This window comes from Lycium barbarum, chromosome 6 (assembly GCF_019175385.1).
Source record: "Lycium barbarum isolate Lr01 chromosome 6, ASM1917538v2, whole genome shotgun sequence".
Classification (NCBI taxonomy): domain Eukaryota; kingdom Viridiplantae; phylum Streptophyta; class Magnoliopsida; order Solanales; family Solanaceae; genus Lycium; species Lycium barbarum.
This window is the reverse complement of record NC_083342.1, coordinates 33,513,294-33,527,649: the sequence shown is the minus strand read 5'-3', so window position 1 is coordinate 33,527,649 and position 14,356 is coordinate 33,513,294. Positions and strand designations below refer to the sequence as shown.

At 38.5% G+C, this 14,356-nt stretch overlaps 1 protein-coding gene across 1 annotated transcript; it reads left to right on the top strand.

The window, feature by feature from the left end:
- Positions 1 to 5,833: 5,833 nt before the first annotated feature.
- LOC132643987 (zinc finger BED domain-containing protein RICESLEEPER 4-like) lies at positions 5,834 to 6,622 on the top strand. The gene has a single exon (XM_060360517.1). The coding sequence runs from the start codon at positions 5,834 to 5,836 to the stop codon at positions 6,620 to 6,622; it is 789 nt and encodes a 262-aa protein (XP_060216500.1).
- Positions 6,623 to 14,356: the final 7,734 nt, after the last annotated feature.

Below are 14,356 nucleotides of genomic sequence, written 5' to 3'. Positions count from 1 at the left end.
CAATGGTACGCGAGTTTTCAGATGTGTTCCCTGCAGACTTTCCTGGTATGCCAGCGAATCGTGACATTGACTTCAGGATTGACTTAGACCTAGGGACTCGTCTTATCCCTATCCCAACTTATAGGATAACGCCAGCAAAACTTAGGGAACTGAAAGAGCAGTTGTCAGATCTTCTGAGTAAGGGGTTTATTCGCCCGAGTGCCACTCCGTGGGGTGCTCCTGTGCTGTTTGTTAAGAAGAAGGATGGGTCTAGGCATATATGTATTGATTACCTTAAGCTGAATAAGGTAACTGCTCGAAATAAGTATCCCATCCCCCGTATTGATGATTGGTTTGATTACATACAAGGATCTTCTGTGTTCAATTTGAGGTCAGGGTACCATCAGTTGAAGATTCAGGCAGAGGATGTTCCTAAAACCACTTTTCGGACCAGGTATGGGCACTATGAGTTCTTGGTTATGTCTTTTGGGCTTACAAATGCCCCAGCTGCGTTTATGAATTTGATGAACAGTGTGTTTCAGCTTTATTTAGACTCATTCGTAATAGTGTTCATTGATGATATCCTAGTATACTCTAGAAGTAAGGAAGAACATGAGAAGTACTTGAGGATTGCTCTTAGGATATTGCGAGAGAAGGAGTTGTATGCTAAATTCTCCAAGTGTGAATTCTAGTTGTCTTTTGTGTCTTTCTTGGGGCATGTTATTTTGAAAAAGGGTATTATAGTGGATCCTCAGAAAATTCAGGTAGTCAGGGAATGGGCTAGGCCCACATCAGTGACCGAGATCCGTAGTTTTATGGGTCTGGCTAGCTACTATCGTCAGTTTGTGAAAGGGTTTGCCTCTATTGCTTCTCATTTGACCTGTTTGACTCAGAAAGAGGTACTATTTCAGTGGTCCGACGAGTGTGAGGAGAGCTTCCAAAAGCTCAAAATATTGTTGACTATAACACCAATTCTGGCATTGCCCGTGGAGGGAAAGGATTTTGTTATTTATTGTGATGCTTCACGTTCTATTTTTTGTGATGCTTCACGTTCTGTTTTGGGTGCTATTTTGATACAGGAAAAGAAAGTGATTGCTTATGCTTCTCGGCAGTTGAAGGTGCATGAGAAGAACTATCCTACTCATGATCTGAAGTTGGCAGCGGTCGTGTTTACGTTAAAAATCTAGAGGCACTACTTGTATGGTGTCTATTGTGAGGTGTACACAGACTATCACAGTTTGCAACATGTGTTCACTCAGAAGGATTTGAACTCTAGACAGCGGAGATGGACGGAACTGCTTAAAGACTATGACATCACCATTTTGTATCACCCTGGTAAGGTGAATGTAGTAGCTGACGCTTTGAGCAGGAAGTCGACTAGTATGGGAAGTTTGGCTCGTTTGATTTCTTCTGAGGGTCCGTTGGCTAGAGAGGTTCAGACTCTAGCTAACATTTTTATGAGACTGGATATTTCTAACACAGGCAAGGTGTTGGCTTGTGTAAAGGCTCGGTCATCATTTCTAGAGCAGATTAAGGCTAAGCAGTTTGAGGATGCTAAGTTTTGTAAAATACGAGATAGGGTATTGTGTGGTGAGGCCAAAGAGGCCATGATAGATGAGGAAGGTGTGCTGCAAATAAAAGGGCGAGTGTGTGTGCCACGTGTGGGTACTTGATTAAGACCATTCTTATAGAGGCTCATAGTTAGAGGTATTCTATCCACCCTGGTGCCACGAAGATGTATCGTGATCTGAGGTAACATTACTGGTGGACTGGGATGAAGCGTGATATAGTAGGATTTGTTGCTCAGTGTCTAAATTACAAATAGGTGAAGTATGAACATCAGAAACCTGGGGGTACGCTGCAGAGGATGCTCAATCCTGAGCGGAAGTGGGAAAGAATAGCCATGGATTTCGTAGTGGGTCTTCCGAAGACGTTAGGGAAGTTTGACTCTCTCTGTGTTATTGTTGACAGGTTGACTAAGTTTTCCCACTTTATCCTGGTGAAAATAACTTATGATGCGGAGAAATTGCCTAAAATCTATATTCGTGAGGTACTTAGACTTCAGGGGCTCCCTATCTCCATTGTGTTCGACAGGGGCACCACTTTTACATCCAGGTTTTGGCAATGTTTGCATAAAGAGTTAGATACGAAGTTGGATCTTAGCACAGCCTTCCACACTCAGACTGACGGGCAGTCTAAGTGGACTATTCAGGTTCTTGAGAATATACTTCATGCGTGTGTGATAGATTTCGGTGGACATTGGAATCAGTTCTTGCCCTTAGCCGAATTTACTTACAATAATAGCTATCACTCGAGTATTGATATGGCCCTATTTGAGGCGTTGTATAGAAGAAGGTGTATGTCTCCTATTGGATGGTTTGATGCGTTTGAGGTGAGGTCGTAGGGTACTGATCTTCTGAGAGAGTCCCTAGAAAAGGTGAAGTTGATTCATGTCAAGCTTTTGGCAGCGTAGAGTAGGCAGAAAGAGTATGCGAACTGAAAGGTCCGAGATCTTGAGTTTGTGGAAGGAGAGCAAATGTTGTTGAAGGTCTAACCCATGAAGGGAATGATGAGGTTTGGGAAGAAGGGCAAGCTTAGCTCGAGGTACATTGGTTTGTTTGATATACTCAAATGTGTGGGAGAAATGGCTTACAAGTTGGCTTTACCTCCGGGTCTATCAAGCGTTCATCCGGTGTTCCATGTATCGATGTTAAAGAGGTACCACGGTGATGGTTGGTACATCATCCGTTGGGATTCGGTTCTATTATATGAGAATTTGTCGTATGAGGAAGAGCCCGTTTCTATCTTATACGGGGATGTCGCAAGTTGAGGTCCAAGGAAATAGCTTCTGTGAAGGTTTAGTGGAAGAATCACCTTGTGGAAGAAGCTACTTGGGAAACAGAATGAGATATGCGTAGCAAATAACCTCAGCTTTTCGCCGAGTCAGGTAATTCCTCCCTAGATTCTCATCCTTGTCAATTCTAGGATGAACGGTGCTTTAATTCGTATCTGGTATAATGACCCTTCCAGTCGTTATCGAAAATTAGGACTCCGTCGGGAATTCTAGGGCCGCGGGTGGATTCGAGGGCGCCTTGTTGTATGTAGGCTTGTTTTGTGTTACGTTTTTTAGGCCTTGGATGAAATGTGGGGTGATAGGGGTAAAAACTGCACAAAATCAAACTCACAACCCAAAATGAGCCACTGTGACGGTAGGAGTACCGCTGCAGCCGTACTGATGCGGTTGTACCGCTATGGCGGTACTCGGACTGCTTCTAGTGGCTATCAATTTTCATTGGTGGTCGCTATAGCGGGAAATGTACTGCTATGGCGGTACCGCTATAGCGGTAGATGAACCGTTATAGCGGTCACAACGATTTTGGGGTAGGCTGCTATAGTGGTCACTTGACCGCTACAGTTGTACCGCTGCAGCGGAGTGATGACCACTGTAGCGGTCGACGTGAAATAGTAGCCCGACTTTTGTATACTCAGTTTTATTTTCCCTTTTCAGAAAACGCAACACGCTTCCCAACAAGCACCTAAAGAGAATTTTCAAGATAGGGCAAGATAACTTTATGAGGTAAGTTCCATTGCTTTTCATTCTATCATTCCATTCTCCTTAATTATTGTAATCCTTTACATGGGCCTTTAATAGTGAAATTGAAATAGAAACCCTAGAATGTTAATAAACTTTCTAAATTTGATGGGTTATGGCTATTATCGCTTAGTTATCATTTAAATGTGTTGGTTAGTTGCTATTTGTCATAATTGAACATTTAGAATCATAAACTAAGTGATTGGAGACCTAGGGTTCTATAAAAATGGTGTCTTTACCCTAAAAACTATTTGTAATGAGATTATTTGATAGAATGTTGTTATGAATTAATGATTAATGAATACTAGGGGCCTTGATAGGTTATTTATCACCTAGAAAATTATCCATCCCTTGGACTGGGATAAGGGACGGGTATTCTTTCTTTGGTACTTGTAAATTGAGCAATGTGACTCATTAAGCCTTCTATTACTAGACCATAAATGAACTGTGGCGTTAAGGAAAGGAAAGGTTGTAGCAGAGTGACCAGCAAATTTCCAGCTCTAGTTTGAGGTAGGTTACGGTCTACTTGAGTTAGACTTTGGTTAGTTGATTGTATGTTTTGTGATGTCCTTAGGAGAAAGCATGTCTAGCTTTCATACATGATATTGTGTGGTAAAACTCCTATATGAAAGTCATTGAGTGATTGTGTAGGCTTCGTGCCATTATTCGTGTGTGATTGAATCTGCAGTGGATATGTTGTGATGAGAAGCTAATATAATCTTCTCGAGGGTTTTGTGACATGAAATGATAAGTTGAATGTTGATATGGAGAAGGTAAGAAACATTGTTCTGTAAGAGGTAAGGAAAGGCACTTATGTGGCCTAGATTATGGGCTCGTGGTCCGAGGTGAGTTCCAGTAGCAAGAGGTACGTTGATATGTCCCGCGTTCGAGGTTCTTTCCAGAGCAAAGGTTTCTGCTCGGGTCTGAGGAGTATTCCGGAACGAGTGGTACATGGACACTATAGGTCCTCTGTAGGTCATGACTACTGAGCTATGACATCAGATAGCATGTGAGGTTATTGTGGAAAATTTATTTTCGTTGTGGCTTACGTGATTGTGATGCCTGACATCTTGGTGATTGATTATGATTGTCCTTGGTTGACTTGCTGTGATTTATTGATATTCACGTCTGTTGATTAGCTTGTTTTATTATATTGATTTTGTGAAATATGCATAATACTAACCTTAGTCGGCCTATGATATCTACCGGTACATAGTGTTTATACTTATGCTACCTTGTTGCATTCTTTGAGTGCAGATTGTGGTATAGAGACCGCTACTCACCCTCACATCTAGCGTGGAGGACATTTGCTGACAAATTTTAGGGTGAGCTCCTTCCATGCCAGGCCGCCCGAAGATCTTCCTGCTATGATGTCTTTTCGTACTCTGGACATTATGGTTATTTAATTGTTAGACTTCAGTTTCTTAAACATGTTTTAGATCAGAGTCTTGTATGATGAATTTTGGATTTTGGGGTTGTAATAGTTAGACTTCCGCACTTATTTCAGTATTTTGTGCCAAGACTTATTTTGTTCATTTGATGTTTGAATGAGTAATAACTGTTTAGCTTGGTTAATATAAAACCGGATTGAATAAATAGGTGTCTTGTATGCTAGTTCGCCCACTAGGATTTCGATGGGTGCCAGTCATGGCGGGTTGGGTCATGATAGAAAGAAAAGCTGAAAAAGCTTATTAAAGTCCAACATATATGTCTCACTAGCGATACATGGACATTGCTTCAAAACCTAAACTATATCGTTATAACTACCCGCTGGACTGATGATGATTGGAACTTGCCAAAGCAAAATTCTTAACTTTTTTCAAGTTCCAGATCATAAGGGTGAGACAGTTGCAAAGGCGATCGAGGTTTGTTTGATAGATTGGGAGGTTGACAGTCCATTCACTGTGACCCTAGATAATGCTACTGCCAATGATGCTACAAATTAGACACTTGAAGGTGAGGATTGATGACTGGAAAGGAATCATCTTGGCAAATGACGTTCTACATGTAAGATGTAATGCTCACATTCTAAATTTAATTCTAAAAGAAATGTTAAGTAATCATAATGAGTCCATTTCTCGGGTCAAGAATTTTGTGAAGTATGTTAAGTCCTCTCCTGCAAGATTTGTTTCCTTTATGTTGTTTGTTGACAAGGTAAAAATAGATAGTAATGGTCTTTTGAGTTTAGATGTGGAAACTAGGTAGAGCTCAACATATATGATGTTAAGTAAAACTATTAAATTTGAAAAGGCCTTTTCAAGGATGTATATTGATGATCACAAGTACCAAAAGCATTGTCTTGAAATGAGTAGGAGCAGAGGGCATCCAAGTGGGGATGATTGGAAGAAGGTAAAAGGTTTTACAAAGTTTCTTGACATTTTCTATCAGATTACATTGAATTTTTGGGGAACTTTTTATGTTACTTCAAATTTTTTCTTCCATGAGCTTTTTAATCTTAGTTTTATTACAAAAAATTCTCATGGTGATGATGTGGTGTTGATTGATATGGCTGATAAGATGCAAGTCAAGTTTGATAAATATTGGGGAGACTTTGATAATATGAATATTTTAATATTTGTCGTTGTAGTATTGGATCCCCGGTACAAGATGAGGTATGTGAAGTTCATTTTTGTCAACTCTTATGGTATTTTGGTGGGAAATTTGAGATCGGAGAAAGTGATGAATACTTTAACTCGCTTGTTTAATCATTTCAAAGATTCTTCTTCTAGGACTTCTGCTGAGAATTTGGGAGGTCAATTTAACATGTTGACTGAAAGTGATAGTGGTGAGATATGTAAATCACAATGGGAAAAATATTTACAAGAGGAAGATAATGTTGGAAATATGAATGATCTTGAGAGGTACTTGATAGATGATATGGAGTTCACCAAAGATTTAAATATAGTGGCTTGGTGGAAAGATGCAAGTAAAAGGTATCCAATTGTTTCTAGGATTGCGAAAGATGTTCTTACAGTTCCTATTTCTACTATTGCTTTCGAATCATCTTTTAGAAATGGAGGGTGGATTCTTGATTCGTATCAAAGTTCTTAATCCCTAAAGACTGTAGAATCTCTAATTTGCACTCAACAATGGCTCAGTTCAACTCCGAAAGATACAACAATGAAGATATTCTAGAGGAAATTCAAAAACTTGAAATAATTGAAAAAGGTAATTTTATGGCTTTAACTCTTTGTGAATATGTTTAAGTTTCTAAATTCATTTAATCTTAATATTTTAATTCTTTTCTGTCAGAATATCCCGATGACGTTTTGAGCATTGATTAGCTCGGATGATGGAAGTACCTTTTACTATATTCTCGTTGCTTGAAGTTTTTAATGAATTTTGTTTTAATTTGTTATGTGAAAGAGTGTTTTCCAGGACCATCTTATGATTTTGTTATTGCAATACAACTCTTTTTAAAGTTGGATGAAGAAAATGACATGACTATTTTCTGTTTGTGTTGAGCCCTCTTTTTAAAGGTTATTCATGTGTTGAACCCTGTTTTATTCATATGTATGGTGTGTTTCCTATATCAGTCGCGGTATGGTCTGAAAATGGTCTTCTCAAAGTAGCAAATAGCTAGTACTGTTAGCTGCTTTGGCATAGTAAAGGTGTGACAAGCTTTCTTTTTTAGATAGGTAATAACTAGTAAAGGTGTGGCAAGATTTTGTGGCAATATCCAGTTTTCTATTTCAAATGAGTTTGGTTTCAGATAGTATCTACACTGTATTTTAAGAAACCGACTAAAATTGAAAAAACACGACAAAAATCGAATAGTAAAAACCGAAATAGTTTGGTTTGGTTTAACAATTTGAAAACCCGACTAAATTGATTTGGTTATTTTTTACATAAAAATTGATCCAAACCGAACCATGAGTAGTAGTGGGCATTCGGCTCTTCGGTTAGGATTTTTCAAACTTCGGTTCTATTTTTTGAAAGTGGACACCGAACACTGCATCGATTTTTGTTTTTAATGAAAACCACCAAAGTTGGCATTTTTTTCAAAAAAAAGAGTCTGTACAAAATGAAAAAGAAAGGAAAAAAATAAAAAGATCAAAACATGAAGAAATAACAACCAAACCAAGCTAATCAACTAGAAAATCCTGGATACTTGATTTTCCTCCAATATTCACACCTCAAAGCTCTCACCAGGTGTATGGATTTTAGTCTATGAATTGTCTTCTAGAATCCAGGTATGTATTTCATCAAGCTTCTAAGGTTGTCAAGTTGCACTCAGAAGAGGGAATGCCAAGCAAGAATACGCTCATGTATTAGTTAGCATCCTTCACATAGGGAATGAGCATGCAACACACTAATACCACCCTCTATGAAATCTGTCAACTAACGTACAAGAGATGATATGGGATATCATAGGAATTCTGGAAAAAATATGCAAATCTAGAAGACTGCAAGTTTGATTAAATTGTTGTATGATTAGCTGCAACATCAATGCCATGCCACCCTATAAGTATTTGAAGTGGCAAAGCTACTCAAACTGTTGAATCTGCTGCACAGCCTACATAGTTTTTAAGCTGTTGTTGATATGCTGCACTGCTAGTAGTTTGTTGCAATTATGGTATCAAGTCCTTCTATCCCTTGTGTATCTGATTCTCAAGTGAGGAACTTGAGCTTTATCCATGTTGATTAACTTCCTTTCCACACTAGGTAACTCCTGAAAATTATAAAACTGAACTGTACCTGCAAAATTAAAAGCTCAGTTAGTCAAAAAATCTGCCACTGCATTCTCTTCTCTGAATATTTGCTGAATCAGTGAGGTCTGATTCCTCCTTCTTCTATTGATCTCCTTAACTATTAGGATAATGCTCCAAGACACTTCCCATTCACTAAATATAAACTTCTTCATGGATAAGGAGTCGGTCTAAATTATTAATGGCCACATAATATGACTTTCACAATATGCAACACCATCCCTTAGAGCCACAGCTTATGCAATCAAAATTGATCCATCATTATTAAGTTTCTTTCCTTCAGCATATATAAGATCACCACAGTTATTTCTCACAAAAAAGGCAGCTAAACTGGGACCAGGATTACCTTTTGCTGCACCATCAGTGTCCAATTTAAACCATCCTGTAGGTGGAAAGTCCCATCTTACAACAACACAGGTGATGCAAGGTTGGAAAATTTCAACATATTAAACTATATCAGGCCATTTGTGTGGTATGTCCTGCCATGCAGGGAATTTAACTCTACAGAACCTATGAATGTTTTCCTGGATCTCATGCAATACTCTATATAATGACAAAGTCCCCCCGTTCATGGTAGTATTTCTCCATTTCCATATCTGCCACAAGATCATGGCAGGAATAGCTCTAAACACCACCTTCAGCTTATAGTGACAATCAGCCTCCCACCAGATTTGAATAGCATACTTGACATTATAACGTACCATGGATATCCCTGCAACATCAGAGAAGAATTTCCACACTTTGCTTGCTAATTCTCCATTAGGAAACAAATGATCAATTGTTTCTTGTTGATGTGCAGTACAATAGTAGCACCTAGAAATCAAAGGAATACCAATACTTTGCAAAACCTCATGAACTGGTGTCTTGAATTTCCACATCCTCCATAGCAAGAAATTAATCTTGAAAGGCACCCCATTTTATCCACATCTGCTTATAAACCTGTGAGTAGTTTGCTCTTTGTCTTAATAAATCCCATGCACTAGAAACTGTGAATTTGCCAGTGCTTGTCATCATCCACTAGGGCTTATCCTATTGACATTCTTTAATATGGACTTTCAACTCCTTTACAACATGATTAACAATCTCCTCAGGAAAACAATGATGCAGCAATTCCTCATTCCATCCATCTTCAGTAATAAAGTGACTCACATCCTCTATACTGTCACCAATAATGAAGTCATTAGGAACAAAATAGTGTAATGCTCCTAAATTAGTCTAGTTATCATACCAGACATTGGAAGTACCACTGTGTTTCCTACCAGATCTCTTGTTCAATGCTATCTCTAGCTTCTAGCACCATTTTCCACACTTGAGATCCTCCTTTCCATGTAACATATTGTGGATACTACTTTTTGTAGTATTTATTCTAAAGGAAATTTGCCCATAGAGAATTGGAAGTTCTGAATCTCCACCATAGTTTAGCATTCAAAGCCTTGGATAAATCAAAAAGGGACCTGAATCCCAATCCACCTTCTTCAACTGGAAAACACATCTTTAACCAGGCAGCCCAATGTCTAGCCTTCACATCCTCTTTACTAGACCAGAAAAACTTAGCAAACATTTGATGAGTAACCTTGATCACACACTTTGGAGGCCTTATAGCTGATAGAATATGGATAAGAACACTCTGAAGCACACTCTCGATTAATACTGCCTTGCCTCCTAGTGAAAGAAGCTTACCTTTCCAGGCTTGCAATTTATCTCTATTCCTCTTAACAAGGTCTGTATAATTAACTTTCCTTTTCCTTGCATGAGTTATTGGGCAGCCTAAGTAAGTAAAAGGAAAATTCCCTCTTTTAAAACCAGTGAGCTGCTCAACTTGCTGCACTAATACATTAGAGATCTTAGAAAGCATGTAGAAAGAACTTTTTCTCTTATTAATCAACTAACCATAGTTGTCTTCATAAGCCTTCAAAGTATCCATAATTAACTCCAATGATTTTACATAAGCTGAAGCAAAAACCATGGTGTCATCTGCACAAGCCAAGTGATTAAGATTGGCCCTCCATTTTGGCATTCCATATCCTTTGAAAGCTTGATCATCAAATAATGCATTAAGAGCCCCTGTTAGTACTTCAGCAGATAGTATAAATAAGGCAGGTGATAATGGATCCCCCTGCTTAACTACTCTTGATGAATGGAAAAAACCATGAGTCTCTCCATTTACTAGTACTGAATACCAGTTGTTAGCTAGTATCCTCCACATTATATCAATACACTGCTCAAAAAATCCCATTCTCCTCATAACCTTCATCAAAAATACCTAAGAGACTCTATCATAGGCCTTAGTCATATCCAATTTGAGGACTAAATTAGTTGGCTTGCCTCTTAACCTTATATCAGAAGCAATCTCTTGGTTTAGCAAAACATTCTCAATGATATTTCTGCCTTTTACAAAACCTGATTGATTGGCAGATAATTCTAGGTAGGGCCTTCTCCAATTTGTTATGCACCACCCTAGAGATAACTTTGTTGATAAAGTTACTAAGGCTAATAGGCCTTATGTCAGAAAAGCTTTCCACTTCATTCTTCTTAGGCAACAAAACCAGGTTTGTATAAGTAATAGACGTAGGCAAAGTCTAATCCTCAAATAACTCCTTCACCATATTAAATACATCTACACCAATAGTTTCCCAGCAGCATTGATAAAAAATACCTGTGAGTCCATCTGGACCACTAGCACTATCCCCTTAGTTCAAACACAGTTTGTTTGATCTGTTCCTTAGTTGGGATAGCAACAATGTCTGCATTTTCCTCCTGTGAAAGCATACTAGAAATATGATCCAATATAGCCATTTTAGGTTGAAAGTTCTGTATTGAATCCTGAGTTAATTGCTTCTGATAAAAGGAGATGGCCTAGTCAGCTATCTTATTAGCACTTTCTCTCAAGTTACCATCAGCATTTTGAATTCTCCTAATTAGAGTTCTTTCCTCCTACCATTGACAATATTGTGAAAAATTCTAGTGTTTCTATCCCCCTCAGCAAAGCAATCATAGCCAGACTTTGGTCTCCAAAACTCCTCTTCATAGTGCAAGTATCTCTTAAGTTCAGCTTGAGCTCTTTGTAACACCATTCTATTAACTTCAGTAGGAGACTCTTCAAACAACTGTTCTTTAATTCTCACAATGTCCTCTCTAATAGTCAACTGCTTGAATATGTCCCTGAAAACCTACCTGCTCCATGCTGATCAAACAGCTTTAATTTTCTTCACTTTCTTTTTAAAAGATAAGAATACCTTCTTTTCCTCTTCTGCATGCCACTTCTGAGTTAAGACTCATTGGAAAGATTCATGATCTGCCCAAAACTTCAGAAATTTGAAAGGCCTAATAAATTGTTGTTGTTGTTCATTACAGGATAACAACAAAGGAGCATGGTCAGAACCAGTCCTAGCAAGATGGTCCACTTCAATGAGACCATACCATTGCAGCATCAAATTATTATATACCATTCTATCAAGCCTTTCGAAGATACACTGCCCATCAGATCTCCCATTCCTCAAAGTGAAAGGGCTTCCTTTAAAACCTGCTTCAATTAGTTCACATGAGTTAATACAAAAAACCAAGTCTTCATATTCAGTTGGCAATACTGGCAGTCCACCAATCTTCGCTTCCTCATTCAAGAACACATTAAAATCACCCCCTATCAGCCAAGGAGCTACCATCCCATCAGCTAGAACATAAAGACTATTCCATAAAGCTAATCTTTCCATTGCATCACACTTTCCATAGACCATGGTGACAAACATGATCTTGTTAATCCGTTGGAAAGTAAGCTTACAAGAAATTTGTTGAGAATCATCCGACACAATATCCACATATATATCTGTATTAAAAAAAAACTAGATCTTCCCAGAGGCACCGCACCGAATATGTCACGACCCAACTAGGGGCCGCGATGGGTACCCGGGGCTAATCGCCGAGCACCACTCATTTTGTCGCTCGTTTTACTCATTTAATGCTCTTTTTATCATCTGTATACTCTTAGCGTAGGAAAATCAAATTTCATATGAAAACACAAAATACTTTCACATACATGTGCCTTTAGGCTATCAAAATAATATATATATATATATATATATATATATATATATATATATATATATATATATATATATATATATATATATACAGTGGCAACCTCGTGAGACCATCTAACCCGCACTGCGTATCTACGAGCCTCTACTGGAGTACTGAACATAGGGACGGGGCAAGACCCCGTCATGCCCAAAAATGCATATACATGGCTATATATATATATATATATATATATATATATATATATATATATATATATACAAAAGAATAATCATAAGCACCTCCGGGACAATGGAGGGCTTCCAGTCAGCTGACAGCTACTACGAATCTGGATCGAACTCTCCTCCTTGTCTACCTGTGGGCATGAACACAGCGTCCAAAGAAAACGGACGTCAGTACGAATATTGTACTGAGTATGAGAGGCATAAGCAATGATGTAAAGAAGACACTCATATGGAACATCAGAATCTAACTGCCACGTATGAGAAAAACAAATCATACTGTCTTACTCATACTCATCATTATATCATATCATATATGCATCATGTATAACTGCCCGTCCGTATCGGATCGGTGTGATAATCATAACATGAGCCTGCATCCAGGCCTCCCGTGTCCGGGGTAACATCTCATGCCGCCCACTAGTGGTGTCTGCCCATGCCATTTGGCTATGGTGTATCATATAGCTGCCCGCCTTGGCGGTGACTGCCCGGCTAAATAGGCACGGTGTAATAGTAATATCATCATATGCTCATCACAATATTCTTAGCTTATCATAATACATACATAAGGCTCAAGATCAACCATACTCTATCGGGGTGACGTAAGGTCGTGATCCCCCGATTGCATTATGGAACAATCATTGACATCCTGCCTCACCTCGAAGGAATTAGCATATGAGGTGAGGGTAAGAGATAAATAACGTCATTAGACTTTCTATACTTTAACTCATTACCTTGTGTAGCTAACTATAGACATAGGCTCGTGGATAAGAAAGTAGTTGCACTATAGGATTCATGCCATTAGAAAGATGGGACTAGCCTCACATACCTTTCTCGTTTAAGCAATCTAGCGTTCGTTTATTCTCCTTCAATGTCATGCCTCTACCTTCAAAAGAGGATTCACACTAACATTTGTTAATCAATTATAAGAATGCACTACTATGTCTAGAGACAATTGGGCAGCACTTCCTTTGTTTATACTACTTTTCCCATATTTCATATCAACTTCCAACACCCACAACAATAATTACAATATAGCAATCAACAATCATCATTCATATACAATGACCATGATCCACCCTTTCTCTTCATTTATCCCACATTTATGGTTTTGGGTTCGCTATCGTATTTTCTCATGTATCACACTTATATCATGGTCTATATGTCATTTATAATGTATTCATACTCACAACACACTAACATTCATGATTCGATTCAACTACCATTCACTCATGGCACTATTCACTCATTTATGACCCATTTGCTATGCTTTTCTACAATTCGGGTATCTTAACCTTCCAATACCTTAAAAAACATGAAATGGTCATGAAGCTTACCTTAGATGATGGTTGAACAAGCTTTGAATGGATTTAATCCTCTAGCACCAAAATCCTACTTCACTCCTTTTGGGTTTTCTTGAGAAGGATGAACTTTAGTGTGATTCTCACACTTGATTTCGTGGGTCTCATGTAATTGATCACCAATCTCCCTTGAGTTCTTGTAATTGAAGAGTAGAGGGTATTCTAGGAGTTTCTAGAGAGAAATATCGTGAAGATGAAATGATTTGAATGGGCTTGGGTCTCTTTTTGATGACTTAAAATTTATTCCGGAATGAACAGTGACTAAGGTGTACAGTGGTCGTAAACCCACTTTATGGGCCGTATTCTGGTTTACGGTCCGTCCTTCGCGACCGTATTTAAGCATATCAAAACCAGAAAGGTATACTGGAGATCATGGCAATTTACGACTCATTTTACGGGCCGTATTTCAATTTACGGTCTGTATTCCAAGTTGTTTTTAACCATTTGAGGCATTTGACA

Bases quoted from the DNA above. Each gene is read 5' to 3' on its own strand.
- LOC132643987 (XM_060360517.1), top strand. From the start codon at position 5,834: ATGTATATTGATGATCACAAGTACCAAAAGCATTGTCTTGAAATGAGT.